Genomic DNA, 27,354 nt, shown 5'->3' on the forward strand with positions numbered 1-27,354 from the left:
AGCACCGCCACATCCGGGTGCCGGCGCTCTTAGAGCGCATGCGCGGCCGCCCCGCCGCTGCCAGGCAGGGTGTCGCGGTAGCCACCGCTACCGCCGCTCCTCCCTGGGGCGCTGCGCTTCCGCGTTGTCAGGCAAGGGGGAGCGACCGTGAGGCGGGGAAGGCGCCCTCCGTGGCGGCAGGAGGAGGAGGAGGATGGTTGTGGGGGCGGGCGGCCGCAGCAGCAGCCGCTGGCAGCAGCCGGGAGAAGCCCCGCCGGTGACTGGCTGGCGGCACACGCAGCTCTGAGGAGGCGGAGGGTGCCTGAGCCGAGCCGCGGGGCGGGCGCCTGCGAAGGGGGGAGAGACTGCGGCGGCGGGAGGGGACCGGCACACGCACGCACACGGACAGACACGCACACACTCAGGCACGCACGCAGGGACGGATGACAGCAGCAGCCGCCACGATGTGAGGCGGGCTGCGCGGGGGGACGCGGAGGCGCCGCGGAGAGGAGAAGCGAAGCGAGGCGAGGCAGTCCGCGCACCCCCGGCGGCGGGAGGGGCGGCCGGGGCGGGGCCGGCCGGGCCCGGGGCGAACCGTGTGCCCCGGCGGGCAGGGCGCGGAGCGGCCGCGGGCGGCGAGTCTGGGACCGCTGGTGGCGGCGCTGGTGGGCTGACCGGCTCCTGTTTGCTTGGCTCCAGTCTCCCTCTCTCAGCCCGCGGGCCCCGATGAGGAGCGCCCCTGCGCTGCCGGACTGACGCCTCGCTGCCCTCCCCTCCGCTGCCTCCGCCGCCGACGAGGAGGAGCGTTGCCCCGCGGCGGAGAGTGCGGCGCCCCGGATCGCCGGCCGCCCCTTGCACCGCCCTCCCCGGCGGGGGCTCGTCTGCCGCCTGCGGGGCGGGCGGCCGCGGCGCGGCGGTGACAGCGCGGCGGCGGCGAGGCCGGGGGAGCGGGGAGCGCCGCCGCCGAAGACCATGAGGAAATTTAACATCAGGAAGGTGCTGGACGGCCTGACGGCGGTCTCCTCAGCCGCCTCGGCGTCGTCCGCCGCCCAGCAGCAGCAGGCGGGGAACCGGGAGACCGAAATCCAGGAGACGCTTCAGTCCGAGCACTTCCAGCTCTGCAAGGTGAACGAATGCTGCAGCCCCGAGCCGGCTGGCGGCCGGGGAAGGGGGCGCAGCGCCGCGATGGGCTCTGCGGGCTTTGCTCCTCGGTACCGACCTCACCGAGCCTGCCCGCCGCTCCTGTTTACTTGTTTGGATTTATTATTTGGGGGGGGAGGGGGAAGGGAAGAGGGGGGAGAAGGGAAGGAAGCGGTGGGTGTAGCTGTACAGGTCTCGTTGGATTTCCGTAGTCGGCTTTCCTGGAGAGTTTCAGGGTTTGTCGTCTTCTAGGCTCTTTCATGCGTTTAATATTGACCGTGTTCATGAAGGCTTCGTAGAAAGAGTGGGATGGATGGGGGAAGGAGTGATACCTAGCTGTAGTGCAGATCTGATTATCGCGGCATTTGAGTAGAAGCCTCTGCTAATGGGCCCGAAGGACAGGGGATCTGTCGCTCTGCATTATTTGGAAATGCATTTATCCTGTTCCTTTGCGCCTGAAAAAGGCTGTAGACGTTTGTGGTGGTTTCGCTGCAGTGTGTTGCCAAGTTGCCGATGCTGCTATTGCAAATGTTCTCTAGAGACAGAGGAAAAGTTCCTGGTGTTTTATTTGCTTGTGCATGATACAATAACTGCAGTTTGTGTCTGCACACTTCAGAAAATGATGCAGCGAATTAATCCACCAGCTGTACCAAGAGGAATAAAAACTGATTTGAATATCAATACCCGGTTTTATCTTTACAGTGTACCCATGGCCTAGCTTGATATGGATGAGCTTGTTTGTGGATTCTCCTCCTTGTTTTATCTAGTATTGCAGGCATTTCTGCCACTTTTGCAAGTTGTTCACGAAGGATATGGAAAAGACCAGAGCTGTTGCCAGTTAGATTTTATTCACTGTGAAATATTGAGAGTTGCAGGGTATGCCTTCAACTTAAGTGAAGTAAAAGGAGTATATCAGAAGTTTGTTATGCATCTATGAGGTCCTAAAATAACTCTGCTTTAAACTAAAGGTTTTGAAATGGAAAAGCTAGGATTTGTGTGGCCTATGTTGTGTATGTTTATAACAGAAACTAGGTGATGCTTCTATTATGCTCTCAATTCTGATTAGTTGCAGCTTGAGAAGTGTAATGGAGTTATTGCTTGGTCAATTACCAAATTAGTCTTGGATAACCAAAAAGCTAAATGTGCCAATAGCTTCATATTAAGAAAGAATCCCATGGTTGAGGGGTTTTTTTGCTCTGTTGTCAGGGGGGTGGTGTGGTAGTGCATTTTTTTGGGGGGAGCTGTTTTTTTCTTCTGGGGAAGCAGAGGGCAAGAGACTAGTTCTGTGGAGCTTGGGTTGCTTTTTTTCTTAATGTGCTGAAGGAGGAGGTTGCACTGTCATGTGGGGCCTGTTGGATTGAAATTGAAGTGAGTCTCAGAAAAGCAGGTCTAGTAATTTGTAATAGTTCTAATGACAAGTCTGGCTTTGTTGTCAAACTTCCTAGGAACAGCTCAGACTTTAATAGTTTAGTGTCTTTGTTAGAGCTGAAAATAAGATTACTTGGAGAATGAGGTAGATGAAAAAATAAAATGCTGAGTCTTTGTACAGAAGAAATATAAGATTCAAATTAAGTTTCAGTAAGTATGACTGTCACTTGCTGATCAAGGATGAATGAGTAATTATGCCTAAAAAAAATTTTATAATTGGTTCATGTAAGACAGCTGATTTTCTCAGTCTGTTATTAAAGTGCTCTGTAGTTCCTTTCTTAATTGTGATTAATGCTGAATCCTGTTCCCTAACATATGATATTGATTCTGTTTATTTTTGGTCTACTGCTTGATCCATCATTACTGCGATGTTCTGGCTTGTTAGACTGTACGCCATGGTTTCCCCTATCAACCTTCAGCCTTGGCATTTGATCCTGTTCAGAAAATACTGGCCATCGGGACTCAGACTGGAGCACTAAGGCTGTATCCTTTTTTATATTCTGAAGCGGATTTAGTGCACCTCACGCAAGTGGCGTTTTGATTCAGCTGCTGGAACCATTCAGAAGTCTGGTGGGAACCAGGTATGCAGGATGGGAGAAAAAAAGCTCTGGTTTCTGTTGGTGGGTGGCCTGGCTGTTCTGGTTGTTCTTTGTGTCAGTTCAAGTTGTGTTAATGATGGGAGGTATGGCTGCTCAGTCCCCGTTATCTCAAATAAATATATACATTTTGTAGAGGGTTACTAGTGTGCTGATAGCTTACAGCAAGTGGCTGCAGATCAAAGGAGAGACCTGGGGTGAGCTCTGTTTCGTTGTTCTGCTGTATCCTCTGGGATTGAAAAACTCCGTGCTGCTTGGTGGGTTGTTCTGGGGTGGTGGGGTTTTTTTAGTCGTTGTCTTGAAATGAGCTTTGTAATACTGTACTTAACTGCTACTGTGTTGCTGAAAGATGATTTCACGTGGGAATGCTAAAGGATACAGGAATTGTATCTCACCAATAGTTTTCAAGTGACTGAGATAAGCAGAATGAATTTGTGGAATAAAGCACCAGTAACCCTGCTTCTTTTTGTTCACTAAAAAGTGAACTACCCATATATTCGTAGACATATGGTACCGTAGCCATATGGTACTATCCAAGCCATGTAACACATATGTGTTTAAACTTTTATTTTTAAAAGAAGATGCCCTGTAGATTCTTTAATCCACGCTGCTATTGCCCAGACGTTACTTTTCAGCAGAAGAGAATGAATTGAATTCCCTGTTGTCCTGAAATTGGCTGAACTCTGACCTTTTTGGGGAAGGCTTAGGCCATTTTCCTATAAAAATTGACGTAATCTTTAAACTGTAGGTAAATCTCATCTTTTCATTTGCTGCTTATATTAGTCTGCAAGTAGACCATTTTTGTTTCCCTCTGTAACATCACTATTCTGTCTATAAGGTTAATTGCCGTAGAGGGTTGTCTTCTAAAAGTTGAAAAATTAGAACTTCAGTATCAGATCTGGAGCTTTAAGAAGGAGGCTGGAGTGAAGTAGCTTGTATGGTATCTATAATGATATCTATTATGAACTCCCAAGATCTTTTAATTCAAAGTATGAGTAACAGTAATGATCGTGCAGTGCTTTTAATGCCATATTTGAAACTACTCAACTCCATAAATTTTGTTTTTAAAAAGGTGATAAAATTGATTTAAATGAAGAATGAATTGTGGGTGGTGCTGTTAATTATGCTCATATTGTTAGAATAGATGAGAAAAGAACGTGACCTAAAAATAAGGATCTGTGTTGGAGGAAAAGGAGAGATCAAAATGTACCTGTTTAGAGCTTGCTTACCTGTAATTTTGGGCAACATGATGTTGCAGTTTGGGTGATTATGACTTGATAAAACTGGTTTACTGGCATTCATCCATGACTACACCTGTGAATTCTTGGAGTGTGAATGCTTTCTAAATACCTGAGAGAAGTATTGTGAGGGAAGAAACAGTTACTGTGAGAGGAAGCAGTAATGTTGACAGAAAATGTATTTCCTAAGGGAATAAGTTTCATGCAGAGGCTGAAGTGTTGATGCACCCCTAACTTGATGAAGATGCTTCTCAGTACTTTGATACAGATGTTGATTCTTGGAAGAACTGGTTAAAAGCCCTCAACATTAGCTTATAGGTTAGCCCTGTAACCCAACAACACTGCAGAATTTGTGTCTCCTGTGATTACTTGCTCTTTGGGGTGGAGGAGCGCAGGCAGAAGGGATAGATTCATGCACATTCCCAATGTAAAACCAGCCTCTTACTTTCTGCCTAGTGAAACTGGTTTGAAAAGTACTCTTTGAGAAGGAGTGAAACTTGCGAGAAGAGCTTATTTCATTCTGTTGCGCAAAGATGACTTATAAGATGCTTTATCTGCTAAGGTTTTTACTAACTATAAACTATGGGCAAGGATTCATTAAAGTGGGAGCCACTTACTCTAGAGCTGCAAAAGCATTTTTAGTTGAAACAAGGTGTGGACTAGAAAGACTAAGAGTCAATAAAGAAATCATTGACAAGTAAATACTAAAAGTCGTAGAAAAGTCCTCATTTTCTTCTGCATTCATGTTGTGAGATTATAGAAGTAAAGGAATAATAATGCTTCTTTCATTGTGTACCGTGAGATGGGAACTGGGTATTAGTGTTTTCCTTGCATCTTCAAGTATAAGTGCATCTTTGTCAAGCTTTCACATCCTGTATTTGACCAGTCTGCAGTTCAGGTATTTTAATTTCAAAATCAGTATTGATTAGAACAGATTAATGTGAGCGGGAATTTTCTTAACCACACTTCCATCTGATTCTTCTTTATGAGGAGACTAACCGCTAGTGGAGGAACAGAGAATTCTAATACACAAATACAAAATGTTGTCTCTAGTATTGATACAGTGACATGTGAAAACAGAACTAAAGTTTTTTCTGAAGAACCAAAAAGTCTGTGGATACAAATATACTGGAAGTTCACTAAGTATATTTATCGATTAGAGATAAGTAAAAAAAAAAAAAAAAATAACATCAACACTCTGTTGAATTCTCTGAATCCCCAAAGTAATTGTGAAAATGGAAATACCTAAATTATAGGTGGCATGTTTCACTAATTGGAAGTAGAATTACTACTCTGGTAATATTCTTTGTCCCTGATTGTAGGCTTGATGGGTTAAAATCAGAGGAGAATGTTGTGGAGATGGTGACTTAGTGTGCCAGAGGCAGGACTTTGCCATTCTGTGTCCATAAGCAGCCGCTGGTTGTAGATCTTGCAGTTTTAAGAGGGACAGAAGCCTATAAAAATATTAGGAGACAGCTTTTAATGTAAAACTTAAACCTTATCAGTCACCAAAGTTACCGTTTGTGATTATTTACTATTTTAGCTTGAGTGGTGTATCCCTTGTATTCCTTTTAAAAAAAAAAAACAAACAACAAACTTGATTATATTTGCAGAGTTAATCAGAAATATTTCTGACTCTGATCTGGCTAGGAAAAGCTAAAAGCAAGTGTTTCTGAGGCAGACCAGTATTGCTCAGGTATTATCCTTAATTGGGGAAGTATTTTGTGCCCTCTATAGAAAGCAACGTTTTGAGCAATTAACAGCAAAGACTCTGTTCTTCTATTTTCAACAACAGACCAAAACTTGGTTCCTCTACTGTCTATGAGGGAAAGTTACAAATCATATAGCTTACTAGACTACAAATCTTGGAGAGAGTTCAGATGCTGGACCTATTACTCTCGACTGTAGAACAGCCAGCTGATGTGACCCTTTCCCTGACATCACGATCGGTTGAAAACAGTTAAACTGTTTGATCCTGTTTTCTGTATTACAGGGGAAATTGAGTAATGAGGTAGGCACAAGAGCAGAAGCACAGCACCAAGTGACATAAAATCTTAAATTGATTTATCTTGCATACACCCACACTCATCTGCTCATGCAGCTCCAGTTGTTCTTCTGGGTTCGTGGTGCTGATCAGAGGACACTTGTTCCAGCTGCTGAGGCCTTTGAGTCTTGGCTGATGGTCTGGCTCTTACATGTACCAATTCTGCCTTAGGCTCACCCTTCTGCAGAGTGCTGGATATGTGAGCATATATGATTTCAAACTGCAGTGGTCAGTGTAAGCTGCTAGTGGCCTCATTTGTTACTGCAGGCCAATCTCTTTGACTTTCTCCATGCTTAAAGGGGTTTAGCTGTTGTTACCATGATGGCTTTAACCTTTTGATCTCCTGTCCCAAAGTGTTACAGATACCAAGTAGTTAAAAGTTCATCTGTGCTTTGCCTCTTACCTGTGCATACCCAAACCATAACAGCAGGACATATAGTCCGTAGTTTTTTAGGAAGTTTTGTGCATAATTGTCTGTGCTTTGTTTTCTCAGCAGATACAAAAACCTTCTAATGAGCTCAAGTTGAGTATATGTACTCAAGATTTAGCTTGCCTGAATGGTGTAGTTGGGTAGACTTCACCCTCTGACATCCTGGCAGCATTCAGTATCATAAGTAATAGTTCTGCTTCTGTGCTGTCCCTTGTTTTCACTGTTCTGCTTTGAAGTCCCTCTAGAAGAGAAATGTGATCTGAACAGAGTAGCATTTAAATTGTAAAGAGGTATGAGAAAGGTGAAATGGACTTTTTCAGAATTTGTCTGTCTTAGGATGATGATTCCTCAGAACTTTAAACTACTAATTGTACAGGGCTGTGGACTTAGTAGGCAGCTAAGCTTTTATATTTGCTTTTATAGGAGGTAGAATAAGCTTTGAATCTAAAGCAGAAAATTGGAAGGAAGCCTCCTGCTCCGTGCTGTTTTAACTGTTCCATCTTAAAGAGGTTTCTTTGGTTTTGTGTGCTTTAATTTCTCAATAGCAAAACTAGGACAGTATATCAAATGAGATGTATTTTGATTGTCTGCCAACATGAATGCAATATCTTTATTAGTGCTTCATATCTTAAAAATACTCATTTGCAGCTTGGAGCTCAGTCTCTCTCTTGATAGAAAGAATTCTAAAAAGGAAGACTGTTTTCACTAGAAATTCTTGAGAATAAAGGGAATACCTGTAGAATAAGTATTGTGCCTTCCACACAGACCAAATTATGCCTAGGACTCTTTATTCCCAAGCCGAGTAAGTTATTTAATTAAAGATTGGGTGGCTTTTTTTTTTCTATTGCAAACCCAGGTTCACAGGAAGGAGAAAAATTAGGTTGTTTGTCATTCTGTCATTAAATATCTGAAGATCCAGATCATTCTGAATGTCAGCATCTGTTCATTTCCCCCTATTCTTTTCAGCAGTAAAACATTACTTTTATGTAAGCTAATGACTGAAGTTTTCATATATTTGAGGTGTATAAAACTTGCCTTCTGTGACTTCCATTCTCTGGCCCTTGTGAGAAGAACTCACAACTGTTACTCTTTGATCAAAATAGCTCAAAGCCTGGATGTATGGTTCTGTGAAGTCAGTTTCTGATGAAATGTTTATGTTGCTGCATCTGGATAGTTTTGCTGTAGATGCATACCAAAAAATTCAAGCCATTTGTGAATTCTCTGAAGCTGTAACAAAATTCCATTTTAAACTTGTGATGTTGTTGTATTCATTGAAAATGCTTTTCCTTTAGATCATTCAGACTATGCAAGGCAGTCTTACCAGGTGTTTTCCCTCCTCTCACCGAAACATCAGCTTGGGATGGTTTTGTGGTTTTGGTGTGTTTTTTTTGAAGTAGATCTACACCTGCTCCTCCCTTCTAGAGGAAGGGCATTAGGGCAATGACTGGAGTTGTGCTTACAGTACGAAGAGCAAAGATTTCAGTTTTTCAAACCAAGCATCTAACTGTGAAGTTGGCACAGCTTCAAGTGGGAGACTGGACCCAGATGAACTTGGGAGGTCTTTTCCAACCTAAATTATTCTGTGATTCTATCTGTTCTGTGAACATAACAAAGTCGAACTAAACTATTGTTTTGTGGATTGTAATTTTTTTGGGCATTTTTACACTGAAGAGAATAGACTCAACCTTTGCCAATGTTCTTCTGGCCTTCAAATGAATCTTCCTGTTTTGGGAAGAGTACATCAGTAAAACTACTAAAAATATTGCAATAGTGTCATGACAAAGACTCTGTGATTATCTCTTATTAAGAAAATGTTTATTGGCTACCTTGACACCCAGTTCACAGAGAGTAGTTTAAACAAGAAAACTACTTTGCTTAAAATATACATTAATCTTATCACATTTCCTTTTTCTTTTTTTTATGCTCTGCCATTTCTTATCATATCTTCCAGCACTTAGTTCACATGGGTATCATTAGCTCCCTTATGTCTGTCTTTCAATGAAAATTCCCCATCCCCTAAATGAAGAAAATCAGCTACCTTTGGATATTCTGAAGTGAAATAAGGTCAAAAGGTCATGATGAGACACATAACTCTTAAAAATGTGTGGAATTATAGCAAGTTAGTAGTACACAGAGCAGGCTATGACTGAATTCTTCATAATAAATAGGATGGTGTAGTTAGATGTATTGGGAGACGTGGTGATACTTCCATCAAAGCAAGAAAACTGAACGGGTCTTTGATTTGATGTATTATTGCATATACTGCGGTTCTACTAAACAGCTTTTTAGTAGTAATTGCTTTTGTTCAAAAATACCTGAAGTATAACTGTATTAAATCTCATACTGCAATTTACAAAAAATGAATTTTAGAATGAAAACTCTTATTTCCGGTAGCTATTTTGCTGACAGAGCAGAAGCCTAATGGATATAGCCTTGCAGCTTCAAACTTGCTGGGTCATAGTGAGCTTGGGGAAGGAAACATCTTCGGAAAGCATGCAAAGTTTGCAAGGCTGCACGTGTTACCATAGCACTAGCATAGCCTGTTTCCTTGTACCTCCTAGCTATTTGTGAAACACTGTGGTGGTATGGATTGTGTGAGCTGCTGTTTTTAGGGTAAAATGTAACAGGGAGTTGGACAGCTGGGACCCAGCTTAGGCTTTCAGACGCTGGTGCAGTGCTCAATTCACTACGCTCTTGATTCAACATTTTACTGGATTTGTTCTTTCTCAGTCACTGTGGAAGGGCTTTTAGAACTGAAGTAGCATTATTGCTGCAGGAGAAGAAATGAATAGTTTCAGTAAAGTTGTGTCTGGAAAAGTAGAAGGAGCTCACAATTTGAGATGTGATGAAGATAGCTTGAAAGCACAAATCAAGACTGCAAACCCTTAACGAAACTTCCTGTTTGGCAGAAATCTTTGTAACTGCATTAAACACCTGATAAGTGTCCAGATCTCCCTTTTTACAAAGGTTTCACAATGCAAAGATAAGCATTCGTACACATTACCTTTAAGGTGACTAGAAGTACCCGTACCCTCAGTTATTTTTATCTGTTTCCTATTGCTCTTCTAGAACTGTTTGTTTTGTTTCTCAGTTTAATGGAACAGTAAAAACCCGCATTACTTATCAGGGTTCCCATAGCATATCTGTTTTTTCTAGGGTTTTCTATGTAGAAGCTCAGTGAAAAACAGAGTAAAACTTGTAAATTATTACATTCTATGTGAAGTTAAACAAAACTGGAGGACATGTATTTTGGGAATAGTTCGCTTTGTCCTTAATCTTAGCTAACTGGTAATGGTTTCATGTTTTCAAAAAAAAAATAGAGTTCTTAGAAGCTTTGAGAGCGTTAATATTGTGGTAGGCCTTTATCTTTAATCTCTTGGGTTTGTCTCTTTTCCTCTTCCTGCTCTTGATGTATACCATCAAACTGATCATTATAATTTTTTTGAAAACTATAGATTCTTAATCCTGCAAAGTGCATCTGGTTAAGTAGACAAGACTCTTACTTTTCCAGAGATCTGTTTCTCGGACATGGAGTGTATTTATTTGTTTGCTGGCCTGAGGAAAAAGTTTGTGATACTTGTGAACCAAAACCACATGAGAGAGTGCATTGCTTACCTACTGCCAGTATGCTGTCTTTCAGCAGCTTTTGAAGTTACCTTATTTTGCTGAACCATAAGTTTAAATGGTGGTATCATAATTGGTACTTGAGTCCTAATCAAGCATAGCCTCTTAGTATTCAACTGGTGATAACTTAGGTGACCTTTTTCATGTCAACGCTTCTATCATAGGCACTTGATAATAATACAGCATACGTGTTTATCAAAGGGAACACTAAGTTACTACTTCTATTGGCTTCCAGTGCAAATACAGGTGAAGGTCTAATGACATAATGTAAATCTCTGGCAGTGATACTTGCATCGCTGAATTTGGGCACGGTTTAAAATAATGAAGGTCTTAGAAATAATGAAAAGTGAAATATTTTGCTAGTGAAGACTGTGTTAGAGTCGTATAATTCCTTATTTAGTAGATTTCTAAAATATGTAGCAATTCTGTCAATCTCTGGAGACTCATACTGAATCCTGATTCATCTTGATTTTTTTTTTACAATTCTTTCATGAAATTACTTTTTCTGCAGCTATCACTTAGCCTGATTGGACACACTGATGTTCAGTTTAAAACCCTCTGCCACGATGAAAAACACTTTGTTTTACAGTGAAAATCTCTCTTTGGTAAGAGATTCCAAAACTGCTTTTATGTCTGAGATCTGTACAACTTGATGACAGCCTTGGTCTGTGTGCTAGTTGTTCTAACCTAATCACTTCCTGCAAAGACAGTCTATTTTGAATCCCTAAGCTTATCTTAAAGAAAATAAAAAAATTCTAGTTATTTATAGTGCTGCCATTGAGGCTGCCATATCAGTTGCTGAATTAAGATTGAGTCTAATACTGTGTTAGTTAAAATTTTTCACTGAAGTTAAGGAATAGATCTTCCCTAGTCATTTGTTCACGGTTGTTCTGCCCTGCATCATTGGTTCTGTACTTACAGATTTTTCATTTGCTTTGAATTTTATCTTAAGTGTCAAGAATAGTGAAAGTAAATGAAACTTGAAATTTGTGTCTGCTAGTGTAGAAAACAAAGTGCAAGATTCGGTGCTTTGAGGAATGCTAGTTTATGCTGGTTGAGCTAACTAAAATATGTAAAACTGAAGCTTTTCATAATGACAATTGTGCTGATCTTGTAATACTTGAGAGTGCAGTCTAAAGTGTTGCAGTTTGCAAAATCAACTACTTGATCACTATTCTACAGAGAAGTTTATAGCCTGATGGAAATAATGAAAGGCTACATTATTTATTAATTTTACTGCATGTCATGGGATTTTGTTTCATAGGTGCCTTAAAATTATAGTAACAAAACCTGTGTTCTGTTTGAGCAACTTGAAGCTTAGTTTGCTATAGAAATGTAATTGCAGTGACCACTGCTTCTGTGTCCAGAATAATTCTCAGCCTGTCCTGCTCAAACTATAGCAATACTGGCAGAGAGAGGAGGTTAGGTTCTCCACCAAGAAGGCTGTAGACCAAACTCACCATTTTGAGGTAACTCCTATGGATTCTCCAAGAACTAATCCTCTCCTCCTGCTCCTTTATTCTAGTGAAAAGTCTTCTCAGGAGCTGTTTTAACTTGGCAAACCAGAGAACTAAAGAAAGGATGCAGATCTAAAGGAAGCAAGGCCTTTGTACTTCTGCTTAGCAAGCTACTATTTTATTTTGTGCGATTTATGCCGTTTCAAGCAGGGGAATGCATTGCATAGCCTCTTGAAGCTGCTGCCAGGCTTGTACTCTGTATGTGTTCAATTAACATTATTAGATCTTTGTTTCACATTAAGATGATATATTTAACACTTCAAGAGTAGTGAACTAAAGAGGTGATCCATCTTGTATCCAATGTTTTTGATAACCTTTTCTGCTAAAGATCCTGCCTCTTTCCCACCTAGTAATGCCAACTTGTAGTCAGCAGCAGCAGAGGGACAAAAGCAATTCGCATTTTTCTACTTGCTCGTTAGGGAAAAAATAATAGAATGGTAATTTTTTGTGATCACGTAATGTGAAATTGATAGGATTAATGTGCCTGTATATTTTTTTTTAGCATATGCTCTGTTCAGTCTTACTACCTTGTTAAACAGAGCAGATGTTCATCTTCACAGTTGAAAAACATTCTTGACTGAACTTTGTAGTGTTGATATTAGAAGTACAGTTACTAAGATATAGTGAGTCTTATTAATATGCAGAATGGGATGCATAGCAGTAACTTGCCTGGTGTTCCCTTTTATACATGTTCCAAACTTGTGCAGTGAGATTAGTTTCACAGCCACCCTTGAATGTCAGATGAAAAGGAAAGCCACCAAAAAAGCACCCAATAAACTTAGATCTAAGTGACTAAATATAATAAGATTTCTTGCTGCCATGGGGAATATCCCTTCGTTCTTTAAAATAGTTAGGTAGGAAACATAACACTCAAGAAAGAAATCATGGTAAATTACTAACCTGGGAAAAAAGAGATTGGGTAGCCTACCTCTTTAGAGTACACAGTATCATTAGTAATGTTCTCATATTTTCAAAAGGAATGCTGACCAAAGGAAATGATATTCAAATAGCAACAACTCACAAAGAATACTACCATTTTCTTAAACTTGTTTTGTACTTCTCTATTTTTCAGTTAAAAAAACAAAAACAAAACAACAACAAAAACATAGGTCCAAAAAGTTTTTTTTCCCGTTACCCACAATATATGTGGCTGCCTAGGACGTGGCTGTTGTAGTTGTTTTCTTTCAGACATTGCCCATGGAAGTACTGTGAATATAGTTCCAATTATGTTAATAGTCAAAGGGATAGTAAGAAGAAAAATAAATTAAAATAGAATGGAACTTATACCTGTTTTAGAGGATGCTGAGAGGAAGAGGCAGTAGGAACTTCTATAATATTGTTTCTTTTCTTGAGTAGTAAAGCACAAAAACTACTTACTTTTGAACTATGGCAGTTTAGAAGAACTGTGGGTTTGTTGGTTTTTCTTGGGTGCTTTTTTTTCTCCATATGAACACTCTGCCAATAACTTCCAGATCAAATAAATGCTGTTCTGGGTGGAAAAAAAAAATGTGGGTAAAAATCCTGAGTAAACTTTCTGACTTTTGATGATCTGTTCTTTCTGCTGGCAATTCCTAGTAGGGGAAGCAGTACATCGGAAGATGCTAACAGTGAATTTTGGTTACAAAATATTTAGGAACTGCAGTTTTGTGTTTTAGCATATAACCAGAAGCAGTTCCAGTACTTTGTGATAGTCTTGTGCATAACTAACAGTGCATTCTGTCACTTCCAGACCATGGTTTTTGATTGTGCAGCCTTTTACCTTCTGTAGCTTTATATAAACTGACTGAAACTTAGTAAACATATCTCTTTTAATGCAGGGAAGTTACCTGTAATGCATTCAGTGTAGTGTTAGTGCCAACAGCCATGAAGGCCCCAGTTACAGCAGTTTGCAAATACAGCTCTACTGAAATAAAAACTTAACTTCTACAGACCTGCAAGTACATGACTATGCACTGTGATGTCTATAATTAGAGACCTAAGTGAACAGTATGTGAATGTATCAGTATCTGGTTGGTCCCCTACTTTGCAGCAGAACTGACTTGTATTTGCAGCAGACTTTATTTAAAACTAGCTCTATTTTAGTACCAGAGATTACAATGCCAAAGGGGCCAGAAACGTAATAGTGCATGGTTTAAATGTGAGTATATGGTAGCTGCTAAAAAAAATTGCCTTGATGCGTTTTCTCTAATATAAAATAGCTAAAAATGAGGCTCTTGCTGCTCTTGCACCTGATGGTAAAGTCATCTACTTTGGTATAATAAGCACTAGAGGTGATCACCGTCACCAGTTCCTCTGGCAAATAGCAGCTGCCTGCATTTCATTTCAGTAGGCTGAAGTTGTAGAAATCCTTACTATTCTGTTGAGGTTATGGACAGGCTCTTTTTCCCTTAAGTGTTCAAAAGTGACCTTAATTTATCTGTTTCTAGTGTACCCTGGCCCAGGCAGGACTTTACAGACTTTAGCTGTCACCTTAATAAAACCCTTTAAAAGAAGAATAGTTTCTAAAACCAGGAGGAGGGAAGTATTTGGTTGTTGTCTACCCACAAGCTTTCATAACTCACTTAAAGTTGGGCTGTCCTTTACAAATGTAGTCTTCCATTATTTTCAAGACTGACCTGGGAGGGGAGGGGAGGGAGAAAAAAAAAATCAATTCCTAGTCGTGCTGCAGAAACTTGGGACACACTACTTCAATTCCAAGAATAGCACTTAAACGTTTAGTTTGTAAGGTTTTTTTGTATAATTTCATAGTAATTCACCTGTCTGAATTCACATCAGATATAATACTTAGGTTTCTAAATATATAGTACACTATTTAATATACTATATTGCAAGTCATATGTGCAGTATATATGAAGAAAAATAGGATTAGATTAAACTATGTCTTTGCTGAGACATAAAGATCACAGCAGTCAAAGTACAAAGATTCAAATCAGCAGATGTGTATTTTCTTTGAACTTTTTGATATTTTTTTTTTTCCACCAAATCTGCCCAACAAACTCGGAAGAGCATGGTGAACAAAAAAAGCATAACTTTGCTGTCATGTAGAACAATGGTGTGTCCACATTTTGAGTTCTGTGTTTTACACAGAAAGGCTTCTGCATTCTAAGTGGCATGGATTTAGAGGAGGGAAACTAGAGAATAAAGTGGCTGCCTTAAGGGGGGATTAACAATGCTTGGTCCTCTCAGTTTAGAGAGGCGGAGAAGAGGTAAATATCATCAAGGGTTGTAAAACTGAGGGAGGGCACTAGTTAATGCTCCCTGAGCTGTCATTTAGCAAATTTGCAGTGCAAAAATTAGGAGGCATTCACTAAAGTACTATTAGACTGATTTAAGAGATAAAAAGCAATTTTTAGTTTTAATATAATGAACAGTGACATTCTAGAATTTGTGGGTGTGTGAGGCTGTAGGCAGGCTGAACTGGTGCGTTTGGGAGGGGAATGGACAAACTTGCAGACAACAGCTCTACAAGCAAATGCCGAAGAGACTAGACTGGGATTTGTCCTCTAACATACCCAATCCACCAGGAGGATTTCGTTTGGGAGTGAAAAGGGAATAAGCTGCAAAAAGGGGCCAGGCTGGTGTTCTCTCCGTAGGTCATGTTGATGGCTTCTGTGTGCTCCATGGGCTTGAGTCAGTATGGTGGCTCCTGTGCTCTTTGTCTGGCTGACTCCTGTCACAGGAAAGAATTCCTTAACTATGAAGTTGTTCAACAGTATGATTGCACAAACTTCTTAATTTCAACTCAGCACTTCACATTGCAATAAGTTTTGTAAGCACAACTTAAAATTTTCTAAGCTTCTGTAGTTTATTAGCAAGGAAATAATTTTTGCTGCTTGAGCAAAACTTATCGGATGCCTAAACAGTTGATGAAACAACTTCTATGGTATGGTAAAACATAAAACACCAAGAGCCTTGGTGTGGTGTAGTGGTGAGTTTTAATGTTGAGGAAGCTGGCATGAAAACTTGTGTGGTAACCACACTGTGATCTGATGATGTTCTCTGCCTTCACTTTTTTTGTCTGTAGCTGAGGTTACTGTTGCAATTAGAGTGCTGTTCAGTAAACAATGGCCCTGAGTAAGTTTTAAAGGGGAAAAACTATTTTGTGCCATTCTTCAGATGCCACAGTGTGCTATTATAGTAGTTGTGTCCAGTTTGACAGAGAAGTTGCTACTGACAATGCTGGAGTAATGGTTCAGCATTTTTAGGAGTATAATCTCACTTGCTGTAGGAAAGGTCATTCAAAGAGACTGTTCTTGCAAAATATTCCTGAAATTGTTATTTAGTGTCAAAATTAGCAGATTTCAGTTACAAAGCAGGTAAAATACTCAGAAGCATAGTTTGAAAACTTTGTCCACATAGTTTGTTCTACAAAAAACCTCTGAAAGTAGAGAAACCTCTTAATTAAAAAATACAAAACTGTATTCTGAAACTTCTCATTGTCTGCTATAGTACATTAAAAGCATAAAGTGTAGATTATACAAATGTAATTTGTGGGGAGTTCACTTCTGATGAAATTAAACTGTTGGGAATACTTGTTCTAACTGTTGTCTCTGTGTGTTAATAGAGAATCTTTAAAGATGATCAGTGCAAGGGCATTCTGTATGAGTGATATTAAATAATTATAAATATATTATTTTCAGCTCACTTTTCAAAATATTAATAATCTGAGGTATCTCAGTAGCTCAGCTAGTCACAGCTATTTGGTATGTTATTTCTCTGGTTGTCTTTATTAGTAGTCCTTTTATTAAAAAAAAAACGATTCAGCATACTGTTTTTGTTTGACGGAATGCATGTCATCATGGTAGTTTTAAGTAGAACAGACTTCATCCTGGGTTTGTACAGGCTACTAATTGATGTTCCTTTTTTTCATTTGTGTTTGAGGAGATTATATGAAAAGATTGTTCCTTTTATACTTGCTGTTTTGAGTTATTGGTTAACAGAAATGATCTGTCTTTCAAAACCTAGTTAGTCTGCCTTTATCTTAAACATATGCAGTTTTCAGTGTCTGTAGATGACTGATTTCTTTTTCTCACTAAATGTTTCATCAAAAATACTGTTTTACAGTTGTCAGGTGTGCTTTTGTACAGTGCTGTTTCTGGTGGAGTTAATCGTAGCTCTTGTCAAGGAATAGTTTCCAAGAATGTATCCATCCTGGAAGAGGCTATCTCAGGTGGTTGGGATGAATGATTTAACTCTTTCCTCTTTCTTCTCTGCTTCAAGAGATACAAGTTTGTGGCTTGTTAGGAGGGATAAGGCTTGAATCTGAAATGTTTTTGTCCTGACTGTGCAACTTTGTTCACATAGTGAATTTGAAGCCACCTGTTCTCTGCAGACTCACCAAGTTTAGAGTCCAGCAGACTCTGAGTGTTTGTGGAGATTTGTAAGTGATTCTTGATTAAATCTTTTCTGGAGGCTGAAGTTGGTAACCTGGGCATTCATGAGTTAAAATGAGTAATAGTCAGGCTTGAGGTTGCAGTGCTAGCATTATCAGTCAGGGGCTTTTTATAGTCCTTTGAAGAGAAGTTGGGATACTTTGCAAGCAAAACACTACCAGACTTGTAATGCTTCAAAGAATGAAAATGAATCTGCTTGCAGCTGGCCAGTAAAGATTCTGTCTTTGTAAGGGGAAAATACACTTAGCTTTATTCTCTTAATACATATGTGGCTTGAATTTAGCTCTGGTGGAATTCCTTACCATCAGGAAGTCTAATGCCTTTCTTGAAAACTTTTTTTTCAGTTCACACAGAGCTACTGACCACCATCAATCTACAACAGGATTATTTGTTTCCATTTAAGATTGCTGTTCCACTATGCTAACAAGAAAGAAGAAATAAACTTTGAATGGTACCTTATAAAGACAGTATTCTCTCCAAACTTTTCTAGCCCAATCATGGAAACAATAGTTTTCCCCAAGTTTTTTTCTTTTCTTTCTAGTAAATGTTTAAAAGAAACATAACAGGTGATTTAGTCTGACAGATATCAACTTAAATGCTTGCTATTCCACATTATATCTGAGCCTCCTGTGTTTTTACTCCTCACCATGCAGAGCATATGTAAAACATCCATGTTTCAACTTCTAGTGAGTTGCAGTAGCTGGCTGAGAGTTACATCACTGGTTTCCTCTTGTATTTTTTTGGTGGAAGGTGTTATGGAAGTGAACTTTCAAAACAAATTGGCTTCATTTTCTGTATTGCTGAGTAGAAAAAGCTGTCTAACACTCAAAACATTAGAACAAATGTTTAAAAACATTTTAAGCAGTGAATTACACTGTATCAGTGCAGGTTCTCCTGACTCAAAGCAGGGCTGAACTGACTGGGCTACAATGCCATGTTAATTTTAATGATCGGGATTTGCTGCTTAGAAACCATCTTCAGGCTAGATGAAGAATCCTGTTCCAGACAATACTTTTCTCTTGTCTGAGCCCTGGATATTTTCATGTTCCAGCATTTCTAAAGTGCTGTTTCCCACAGATGGAAATTTCCCTAGAGAAGGTGGGAAACACTGTTTATTTGACATCTGTAACTTCAGGCTTTGATACTAAAACCTCAGTAAAGCTCTGGACTATGTTGATAGTCTACCTCAAACAGTGAGTGTTTGATTTTTTTTTTTTTTTAATTTTTATCTGCGGGGGTGTTACTGTGACTAGTGATGATGATAGAGGTTACATGTTTGTTTGGGTTTGGTTTTTTTTTTTGGAATACATATGATTGCTAGGTTTTGAAATACTTTTTATCTTTTAACTAAGCAGCAGCCATTTCACTCTTGGAGTGGTTTCCATGTGTAAATAAGTTGCTGAGGATTCCAGTGGGAACTAAATTGCTTAAAAAAAAATAATAATTCCAAACTTCCTTAGTCTTGCTTTTTAACAGCTGTCATTTTGAAGGTGGTAATTTTCTGAGAAATCTGTCTGTATTTCTCTTCAAGCATATCTTTGTGCAGACTTGCTCTTTACCTTGTTGCCTTTTCACCATTTAAAAAAAAAAAAGGGGGGGGGGGAGGAGGGGGGAAAGGAACAGTGGAAACCTGAATGTCTTCCCTTGGCGTTTGGGGAGCAAGGTGGCAGTGAAGGAGACAGCACCACTCTGTGGAAAGGAAAACTTCTGCTCTGTTTCTGCAGCCTTTCTTAGACAATGCAGCCAGTGTAGACAAATGCCCAGCTTTTTTCACACCCCTGACCCTTTCCTTGCTCCTAATTAAATCAGCGGTCAAACTATTAAATTTCACTGCATGTATTTTTTCAAGACAATATCATTCTTGCAGAATTATTGCTAGATATTTCAGTTAAGCTACAGGATTGTGGAGGAACCATGGAAATGCTGAGCAATGTAAACAGGTATAGCTCTGCATCTTTGAAGGGCTTGAAACTGCAGTTTGCTGTGTATAACACTTCCTTCAAGCTATCATATGAAGAGAATGGGGTTTCCCCTTCCCTTGGAACTAAACAGTTTCAGTTACAGGAAGTGAGTTGTAATATGTGGATATTCATTATTTTGGATACTTGTGTCTAGAGGAAAGAAACACACTTTATCTGTGAAACCTGCTATCATATGGCTCTATTTTGTAGTGCAATTACCTACCTGTTTTAACTTTTGAAATGTTTTCTGTGACTGCAGCGTTTTATACAGAGCCTCTATCTTAGGATGTTGAGGTGATGCTGCCACCTTTCTCATTTTGATGGGATGTGGATCTAATCTGAGTTTCTTCCCTCTTCTCAGCTTCCTATTTTCATAAAACTTACAGCAAATTATTACTTGCGAGGTTTCTTCCCTTCTGTCAAGGTTAATCAAAATACCTCTTCAGCCTCAGAAATTAGTAGCAGATGACAAACTGGTAAAACAAACATTCTTGTAATAGCAGGACAGATAAAAACGGCTTGAAGTATCAGATGTTATTTGGAATCTGACTGGAACTGGAAGTATACAAGGCTAGAAGATGAACAGATTCTCTGAAGGATCCAAAAAAAGTCTCACCGAAGCTAGAATTGCAAGGTGATAGCTTCCCTCCATCTAGTAGTTAAAATGCCTACTAGGAAAGCTGCAGGAAAAATGCACAGAACTACCTTGGACTGTACTTTTCTGTTGATGATCTGTTTTCCATCCCTTTGCAGTCTTAAACTGGGCTGTGGGTACTTGTAAAGCTCATAACACTGAATTATCCCCTTCCCGGTGCTAAGAAAAGCTGTTTGTTTCTGACATCCCACAGCCTGTACAAAACAGTAGCCCTGTGTTTATACTCTGATGGGAGTGCTTTAGCACTGTTGAGTGGTGCCTTTCTTGGGGCCAAAGAAGGGACCTATCTGAAGTCCTCAAGTACACTGAGAAAGAGCAAAATACAGGATCTGAGGTGGCATCTGCAACAATTTTTAAAAAGAAAAGTCAAGGTAGAATGGGTAGTGTTACTTTTAATGCTGTGCTTAACATTTTAATAATATTGAAGAACAGCATGTTTTAATGCCAGTTTTTTTTATCTGGCAACTTAATTTAGGTTTTTCTAATGATTTTTTTTATCTCTTTTTGGCACTATTTTAAAATAAAATTTAAGCTAAATAAAGCAAAATGCTTACTAGTGATGTTGCAATGGTGCATAAACTTTTAAAAATAAATAACTGTAATACATTTGAGGAGAGATGAATTAAAAAGTTGCTTATACAACCTTAGGGACAATGTCAGTGTTTTAATAGTCCATCTCAAGTTGGATTTCTGGTAAACACAAACCACAAAAGTACCACTTCACGCAACACTGATATGCAGCTATTTTTGTGGTGTGAAATGGAGCTATGTGTAATAGCACAAAAGTCTGGGAAAAATAGCTAAGTAAAATTACAGGTATTTGAACAAAACATAGTAATCCCTCTTAATATTGTGGCATGTAAAAAAACTATTTTTCCAAGTTCTATGAAAAGCACAAAAAATTTAAGAAATGCTCTAATGAGTAGGAACTGGGTTTGCATATTAAAAATAAGAATTCGGGCTCCAAGATACCCTCATTTATATGAGGACAGTTTCTTCTTTTGATTTTGGTGGAAGAGTGCCATCTACTGAATTGCTTGAATTGTACCTTAGTTTATCATTTGTGATTGTAACTTTGAGCTAACTTTTATAAAATTGTTACTACTACTTTGATAGTAGTGAAATAGTAAGTTTCTCAGTTTATTTAGTGTTGTCAAACTAAAAATTATACTGCAGTGGAGCTTGAGCAGGCTTAAAATAACATTGAAAACGCTGTTCTTAGAAGGTCTATATTGCAAAATACTTAGAGTATCAATGAGAGGATAGTTATTGATGGCTCTTATGTTTGAAGCTAACTTTAAAAATCTTAAGTGCCATTTTGAATGGAGAAGATTTGAGATGTCTCCCTACTTATGCCTTTGAGCAGACTTCAGGAAAAATCTCTCCTGAGACCCATTTATTGTATTATGTTTGAATTAGGATTCAGACACTGCTAGCTGAAATATTTAAAAAGCAATAGCAGCAGTACTGCTTGTGAACATCACTTTGGGTATATGGAAGACATTCCATCTTGTGACCACTGCCACTGTGAGTCTGGGGACACATTGTCATGTCAAGTTCGTATAGGCAGAGAGTTAAACTTTTATCTACCACCTTCATTTGGGGTCTAAGTTTCTACTTTTTGTTTGTGTTAGGTTCTTAGAACTTCAGCCAGTGAGTTTGCTGGTAAGTACTTCAAAAGGATGCGTAAGAAAAAAAAACAAACCCATGATACCCCTGCATTACTATATTAATAAAACACCTACAAAAGGGTGTTTGGAAAAGGGAGTCATTTCCATCATTGGTGCAAGGCAAAATGGTGTGAGAAGCAGAAGAGTCGATCTGAGCCTCATCCACAAGTTAAGTGTTGAAGGATTGTGTCCAAGGGGAGGAGCTAATATCAATACAGCAAAATCTGGGGGAGAAATATCTAGTAGTCAGTGACTAAAAATAACTGAAGAAAATTTGTTTGCCAGGCAAGAGTTAAGGGAAATGCTTTAGATCATGCTCTGTGAATTAAGAGAGACTTCTGGCCCTAGCAAAGAATTGCTTTGCAATTGGAAATCAGTGTTGACAGCCAAGAATTGATTGGCTATGTTCTTTGAAAATGTTAAATTGTCCTTCTTATTAGATAATATCTATGGTACTTTATGCTTTCGTAAGTTAAACTAAATAGGTATATAAATTCACTTAACATCTAGTTCAGAACATTACATTTGTTAATGCTGCTCTTGGCAATGTCTGTATGAAAGATTTGGATACTCGGAAGAGACATTCTTACTCCAAGTATTCCTGAGTTCTAGGAGCATAGAATGGCCCTGCCTTTAGTCTTAGCCAAGAAGCTATGGACATAGGGGAAAAGCCTGGTTAATTATTAATGTCGTGATATAGTATGTGCTACCAAAAGGATGGATAAAGTATGACCCTTGTAATAACAAAAACTTGCCATTAAAATTAAACTAGTCTAAACTTAGGATGACAGATGAACAGGACTTAGAAGCATACAACTGAATAGCAAGATTCTTGCCTCTGAATTTTGATGAAGTTCTTTCAAAATATATTACTTCCTGGGTTTTCTCTTCTGAATATAGTCTTTGGAAAAACTTCAGTGAGTTAGCAGTTGCCACCCATTTCACTGTGTCTTGTGTACTCAGAGGAATGATTATGCAGATGTATTTGTAGCAATTTCCTACTCTTTCCCCTTGGGTTCTGCCATTCTCCTTTCCATTCATCCCACCTAAAAAGTATCAGATCAGTCACTTTTTTGCATTGTTAGTGGTGAAATATAGCTTTTAGACTGTAGTAGCATAACCTGGAACAGAAAACAAAGTGATTAAAATAAAGGACTGTCTGTAGCCTTGTTAGTCTTCTGAAATTACTGTGTTCTTTAGTCTAAATTGATGGTTTTACCTCTTCATTTAACAGCATGCTTTGCTATCTGAATTGTGGATATAGAAACTTATGAAAACCAATTTTGTTGCTTGTTTGACTTTAAATCACAGATTTTTAATCCTGTTTGCATTTGTACTGCTTAATTACGTCTCGTTCGAATGAACGATTGCCTCTCACTGGCAGCTAAGAGAAAATTCTACCAAAACCAGCCGTTACAGAAAACTTGCTGGCATGTTTCATAGCTGTTTGGGAAATACTGTATTTGTGTATATTTGTGTAAGCAACTTTGAAGTTTAAGATGTATTTTGACTCCTAGCTTTTATTAGTGTTAGAAAATGGATCAGATACAAATAACTGCTTGCTATTTGTTCCCTATCAGTTTCTGTGCAAACTAGTTCAATAATTGTTTAAAATATATAACTCATACTAATTTAGGCAAAAAAAAAAAGTGGTTTTGTGCTTTAAAATTGCTGCATCTTCCTGTGCACGGAAACTAGTTAATGAACTTTAACTGAGATCTATGTACTTCAGTATTTTTCAAAACAGAACTCCTTTTTCACCCTATGAATTTAAGAGTTATTGTTTAAGTTAACATTGAATCAGTTGGCTTCTGATGTTTAAAGGAGCTGAGCATTGTTTTGTAAACAAATGAATACTTAAGGAAGTTGATCTGCATTTATGCAGGAATTAATGTTATTGGTAGCTGGTTTGGTAGTTGAGAAATTCAGATTCCAGGCAGTTGTGTAGTCCCCACTTCACTGTAATTTCTAAAGCTGCAGTAGCTAACGGCAGTAGTAGTTTGCTGTAACCTGTTAAGCTAATATCATACTTGTAATAAGATCTGACATCAGCTGTTTAAATACCATACCTATTGTTGTGCCCTCCCCTCTCCTTAGGAAAGCATGAACTGTTACGAGTGTCAGGAGATATAAAAACTGCTGAATTCAAATGGTATTAAATAATTTCATGATGATGCATCTCAGATACTTTTTGGACAAACATAAACTATCTGAATGCAACTTCTTAGCCTTCATTTTTATTAAAAAAAAAAAAGCTGAACCATCAACGCTGTTGCACTCTCAAAAATATTTGGTAACTTTGTATGATGTTAAGATTCCTAGAATAATCCATTTTCCAGTATTTTGGTGTGTAAATGATCTCTTCCAATTTATCTTCCTGTCTTCCCCCTCCCCTTCTCCAGGAGAAGGGAAGAGCTTTGGGGAAAAACCTTTTAGTAACATTCCATGACTGAGATGGTAGCCTCTTAATGTCTGAGGTGCCTTGCATTGTTTTCATCCTTTTGACTAACAGAATGAAGCTAAATGTAGAGATATTTTTTTTATTGCCTGCAAGGTATAGTTCTTTCCTCTCTAGGGACACTTGATTTGGTTTCCAAGCATAATATGTAATGTTGACTTTCTTCTGTCCAAGTAGCCAGGTCAAACTGTATCAAGATACCAGCTAAATCAGCCAGCACTGTACTTGATACACGAAAGTTGCAGCCAGTGTCTTCTGACTGCCTGTATCTGACGTTTTGTTTTTTTTCCTTATCCTGTTTCCTTACTGTCAGTTTTCTTGCCTTCTCATTCCTTAGCTGGCAGAAGGAGAATACATCATAATAGTCTGGCTGCAATTCCCATAGTAAATCGTTACCAGTAATTTGATAGTATTTCCACCTGACAAACTTTAATCTCAGTTTTAAAGCCCTAGTTTGCTTTTGCTTTGTGCTGTTATTTACATAGAGGAAAGCAGATCTGAAATCTTAACAAATATTATTGTTAGTGGTATTGTTATTGCAAACACAAATACTGAGGCATGGGGAAGAATAAAGACCTGCTCAGCTGAGTAATCACAGCAAGATGCTATGCAGGCCTAAAGCTTTAGGAAGAAACTCTGTAATCCTAAAGTTGTTGAAAAATAATGATATGATACCATATCAGGATTGGTATTGAGTCTAAAACTCTCCTGAAAGTATTTTTTGGATTTTTATTTTATCTTGTTTGGTAATATATAGATATTTGGGCCCCCCTCACCACAAAAAAGACATTGAGGTGCTGGAGTGTGCCCAGAGAAAGGCAATGAAAGCTGGTGAGGGCTCTGGAGAATAAGTCTTACGAGGAGCGGCTGAGGGAGCTGGGGTTGTTCAGCCTGGAGAAAAGGAGGCTGAGGGCAGACCTTATCACTCTCTACAACTACCTGAGAGGAGGGTGGTGAGACATGGGGGTTGGTCTCTTCTCCCAAGTAACAGGCAATAGGACAAGAGGAAATGGCCTCACGTTGCACCAGTGGAGGTTTAGAGTGGAAAAATTCTTACACTGAGAGTTATTAAGCATTGGAACAGGCTGCCCAGGGAAGTGCTTGAGTCACCATCCCTGGAGGTGTTTAAAAGACGTGTAGACATAGCCCTTAGAGATACAATTTGGTGATGGTTTTTGTCAGAATTAGGTTGATGGTTGGAATCAATGATCTGAAAGGTCCCTTCCAACCTAGGCAATTCTATGATTCTATGTGATATGTCAAAGTCAGTTTTGTAGGCAGTGTTGACTGTGGTACTTTCCAACTTTTTGAATAAGTCTCTCTTGGTAAATAGCTGTGTGTCTTGATAGTCTGCTCTTTACGAAATTATTTCTGTGAGAGATCATGCTTTTGTATGTGCAAGTAACAGTACTGATTGGGTCTAGGTGCAGGTAAGGTTGACAGATGGGAAAGTCATGTGAAGCTGCACTTCTACTGCTTTACTCCTGCTTAGATGTGTCACATCACCAGGACTTTATGGTACTCTGTAACTTGATGTAAATTAAGTCTCTCTCTTTATCTCTTGTTGGATTGTATTGAGACTTGGCGATGGTGAGTAATACCACACAGACTTTTAATCTTTATATACTTAAAATACTATTTGGAAATCTCGCCATCACTGTGTGTTTTTTCTATTACATAGTTCTTGGGGACCGCAATCAAAGCACGTACAAAAGTGTGTGCAAAATAAATAGTGGCTTTGCTGTCTATAAAAATAATTCAGGGTCTGATTAAGTAATGTGGGAAACTGATACATAGCAATGACTATAGTAAAATATGCCATCCTGGAGGGCTATATGCTACAGACTGGTATAGATAAGAAAAATGCTGTGAGTAATCTGCTTCCTTTAGTGTTTTGTATGTAATTCAGATCAGTGGTATGGTTTTTTTTCTTGTAGACAGAGATCTATTTTTTTTGCCTCAAAATTGTCAAATGTTTAAGTACTGTTAGATGTTACAGCTACAGTTTTGAGAAGTATCTAGGAATGAATTTTAAAATGCTACAGTTACAGATTTGTCTTAAAAATCTCGAGCTATTGTAACAGTGTCAAATCTGATAAAGGAACACGATCTGTATCTTGTGCTGTACAATCAAAATTTTTTTATAGCTGTGTAAAGACATGAAGATGTAAATATCTGTGTGTTGATAGTTTGGAAGGAGTTTATATTACAACTGTGTCTCTGTATACATAACTGGCTTATGCTAGGGACTGAGTTGGTGGCTACAGTTTTTGCAACTGAGTCCTGTGTCAGAAGGGTGAAACAGGTGAAGAACCTCCCAATATTCCCTAGGTCTACTTGGAGTAACTTAAATTAAAGAATTAAAAAAAAAAAAAAAGGGCTGGGGCTTTAATAAATATTCTGGAATTTGTTTTCTCTTTCAAAATGTGATTTCTAAGGGCATATGTGCTCCTATGTAGATAAGCTGCAAATAATAGTAATATTTTTTAAAAAATATATTAAAGAATATATTCTGGAGAGAACTCACTAGTTGAAATGTTTTAATTTTGCCTGGGGGGGAAAAAAGTGTAAGCTTAGGTCTGAAGCTTGTTTGGAAAAAATACCTTTTGGAACTGTTGCCATTTCTCATAAACCGAAGTAAAATCACTGTCATTATGTGATATTAAGTTAGCATGGTAATGTGCTTTCATGTACGACCTGCACTTCTAGCAGGTATGAAAATGAACACTGGTGTTAGGACATGAGTACCTTATCTCTTCTCTCAGCCACAGCTTTTGTCTCTTACTTGCATTTTCAAAAAACAAGCGAAAAGTGGGGGAAAAAAAGAAAAAAGACAGCAATGAAATACTAGTGTTTTACAGGGTTAATTTCCTAATGGCAGTGGGGAATACAGCTGTACCTTTGAATATTGCTACTGAGAAGCTATTAATTTATCCTATTTGTTCATATTTGGAATAGCGGATGATGCAGGAATAGTAGAAAGAAATGCTTGGAAGTGAAGGAGAAAGGATGTGCTGGTCAAAGCAGACTATTGCCTCTAGAGCTACCCTAGGTCTTCGGCAGAGAGTTTTACCTGTCTACCAAATTAAAATGCTTTGCCCAATCTGTCATTACTCATTATAATTTTTGCTTGTTTTGGGGACTACTACGTGGTAGATCATCACTGCTTAGTACAGTGAGCGCTCTTGCCTTAAGCACACATATGCAAGTATAGAGGATTT

At 38.9% G+C, this 27,354-nt stretch overlaps 1 protein-coding gene across 7 annotated transcripts in view; it reads left to right on the forward strand.

Annotated features, from left to right (window-relative positions):
* The first annotated feature begins 283 nt into the window (after positions 1 to 283).
* Positions 284 to 27,354, forward strand: part of STXBP5 (syntaxin binding protein 5) — a 109,771-nt gene continuing 82,700 nt past the window's right edge. For 2 of the 7 annotated variants that reach the window (XM_063329256.1, XM_063329258.1), the window contains exons 1-2: positions 284 to 1,104; positions 2,933 to 3,030. In XM_063329256.1, coding sequence (XP_063185326.1) covers positions 952 to 1,104; positions 2,933 to 3,030 — 251 coding nt within the window. In that variant the 5' untranslated portion in view covers positions 284 to 951. The remainder of the gene's footprint in view (positions 1,105 to 2,932; positions 3,031 to 27,354) is intronic. The other 5 variants (XM_063329259.1, XM_063329263.1, XM_063329261.1 and 2 more) reach the window with 4 other exon arrangements.

The sequence above is a fragment of the Chroicocephalus ridibundus genome, chromosome 3, assembly GCF_963924245.1.
Source record: "Chroicocephalus ridibundus chromosome 3, bChrRid1.1, whole genome shotgun sequence".
Classification (NCBI taxonomy): Eukaryota; Metazoa; Chordata; class Aves; order Charadriiformes; family Laridae; genus Chroicocephalus; species Chroicocephalus ridibundus.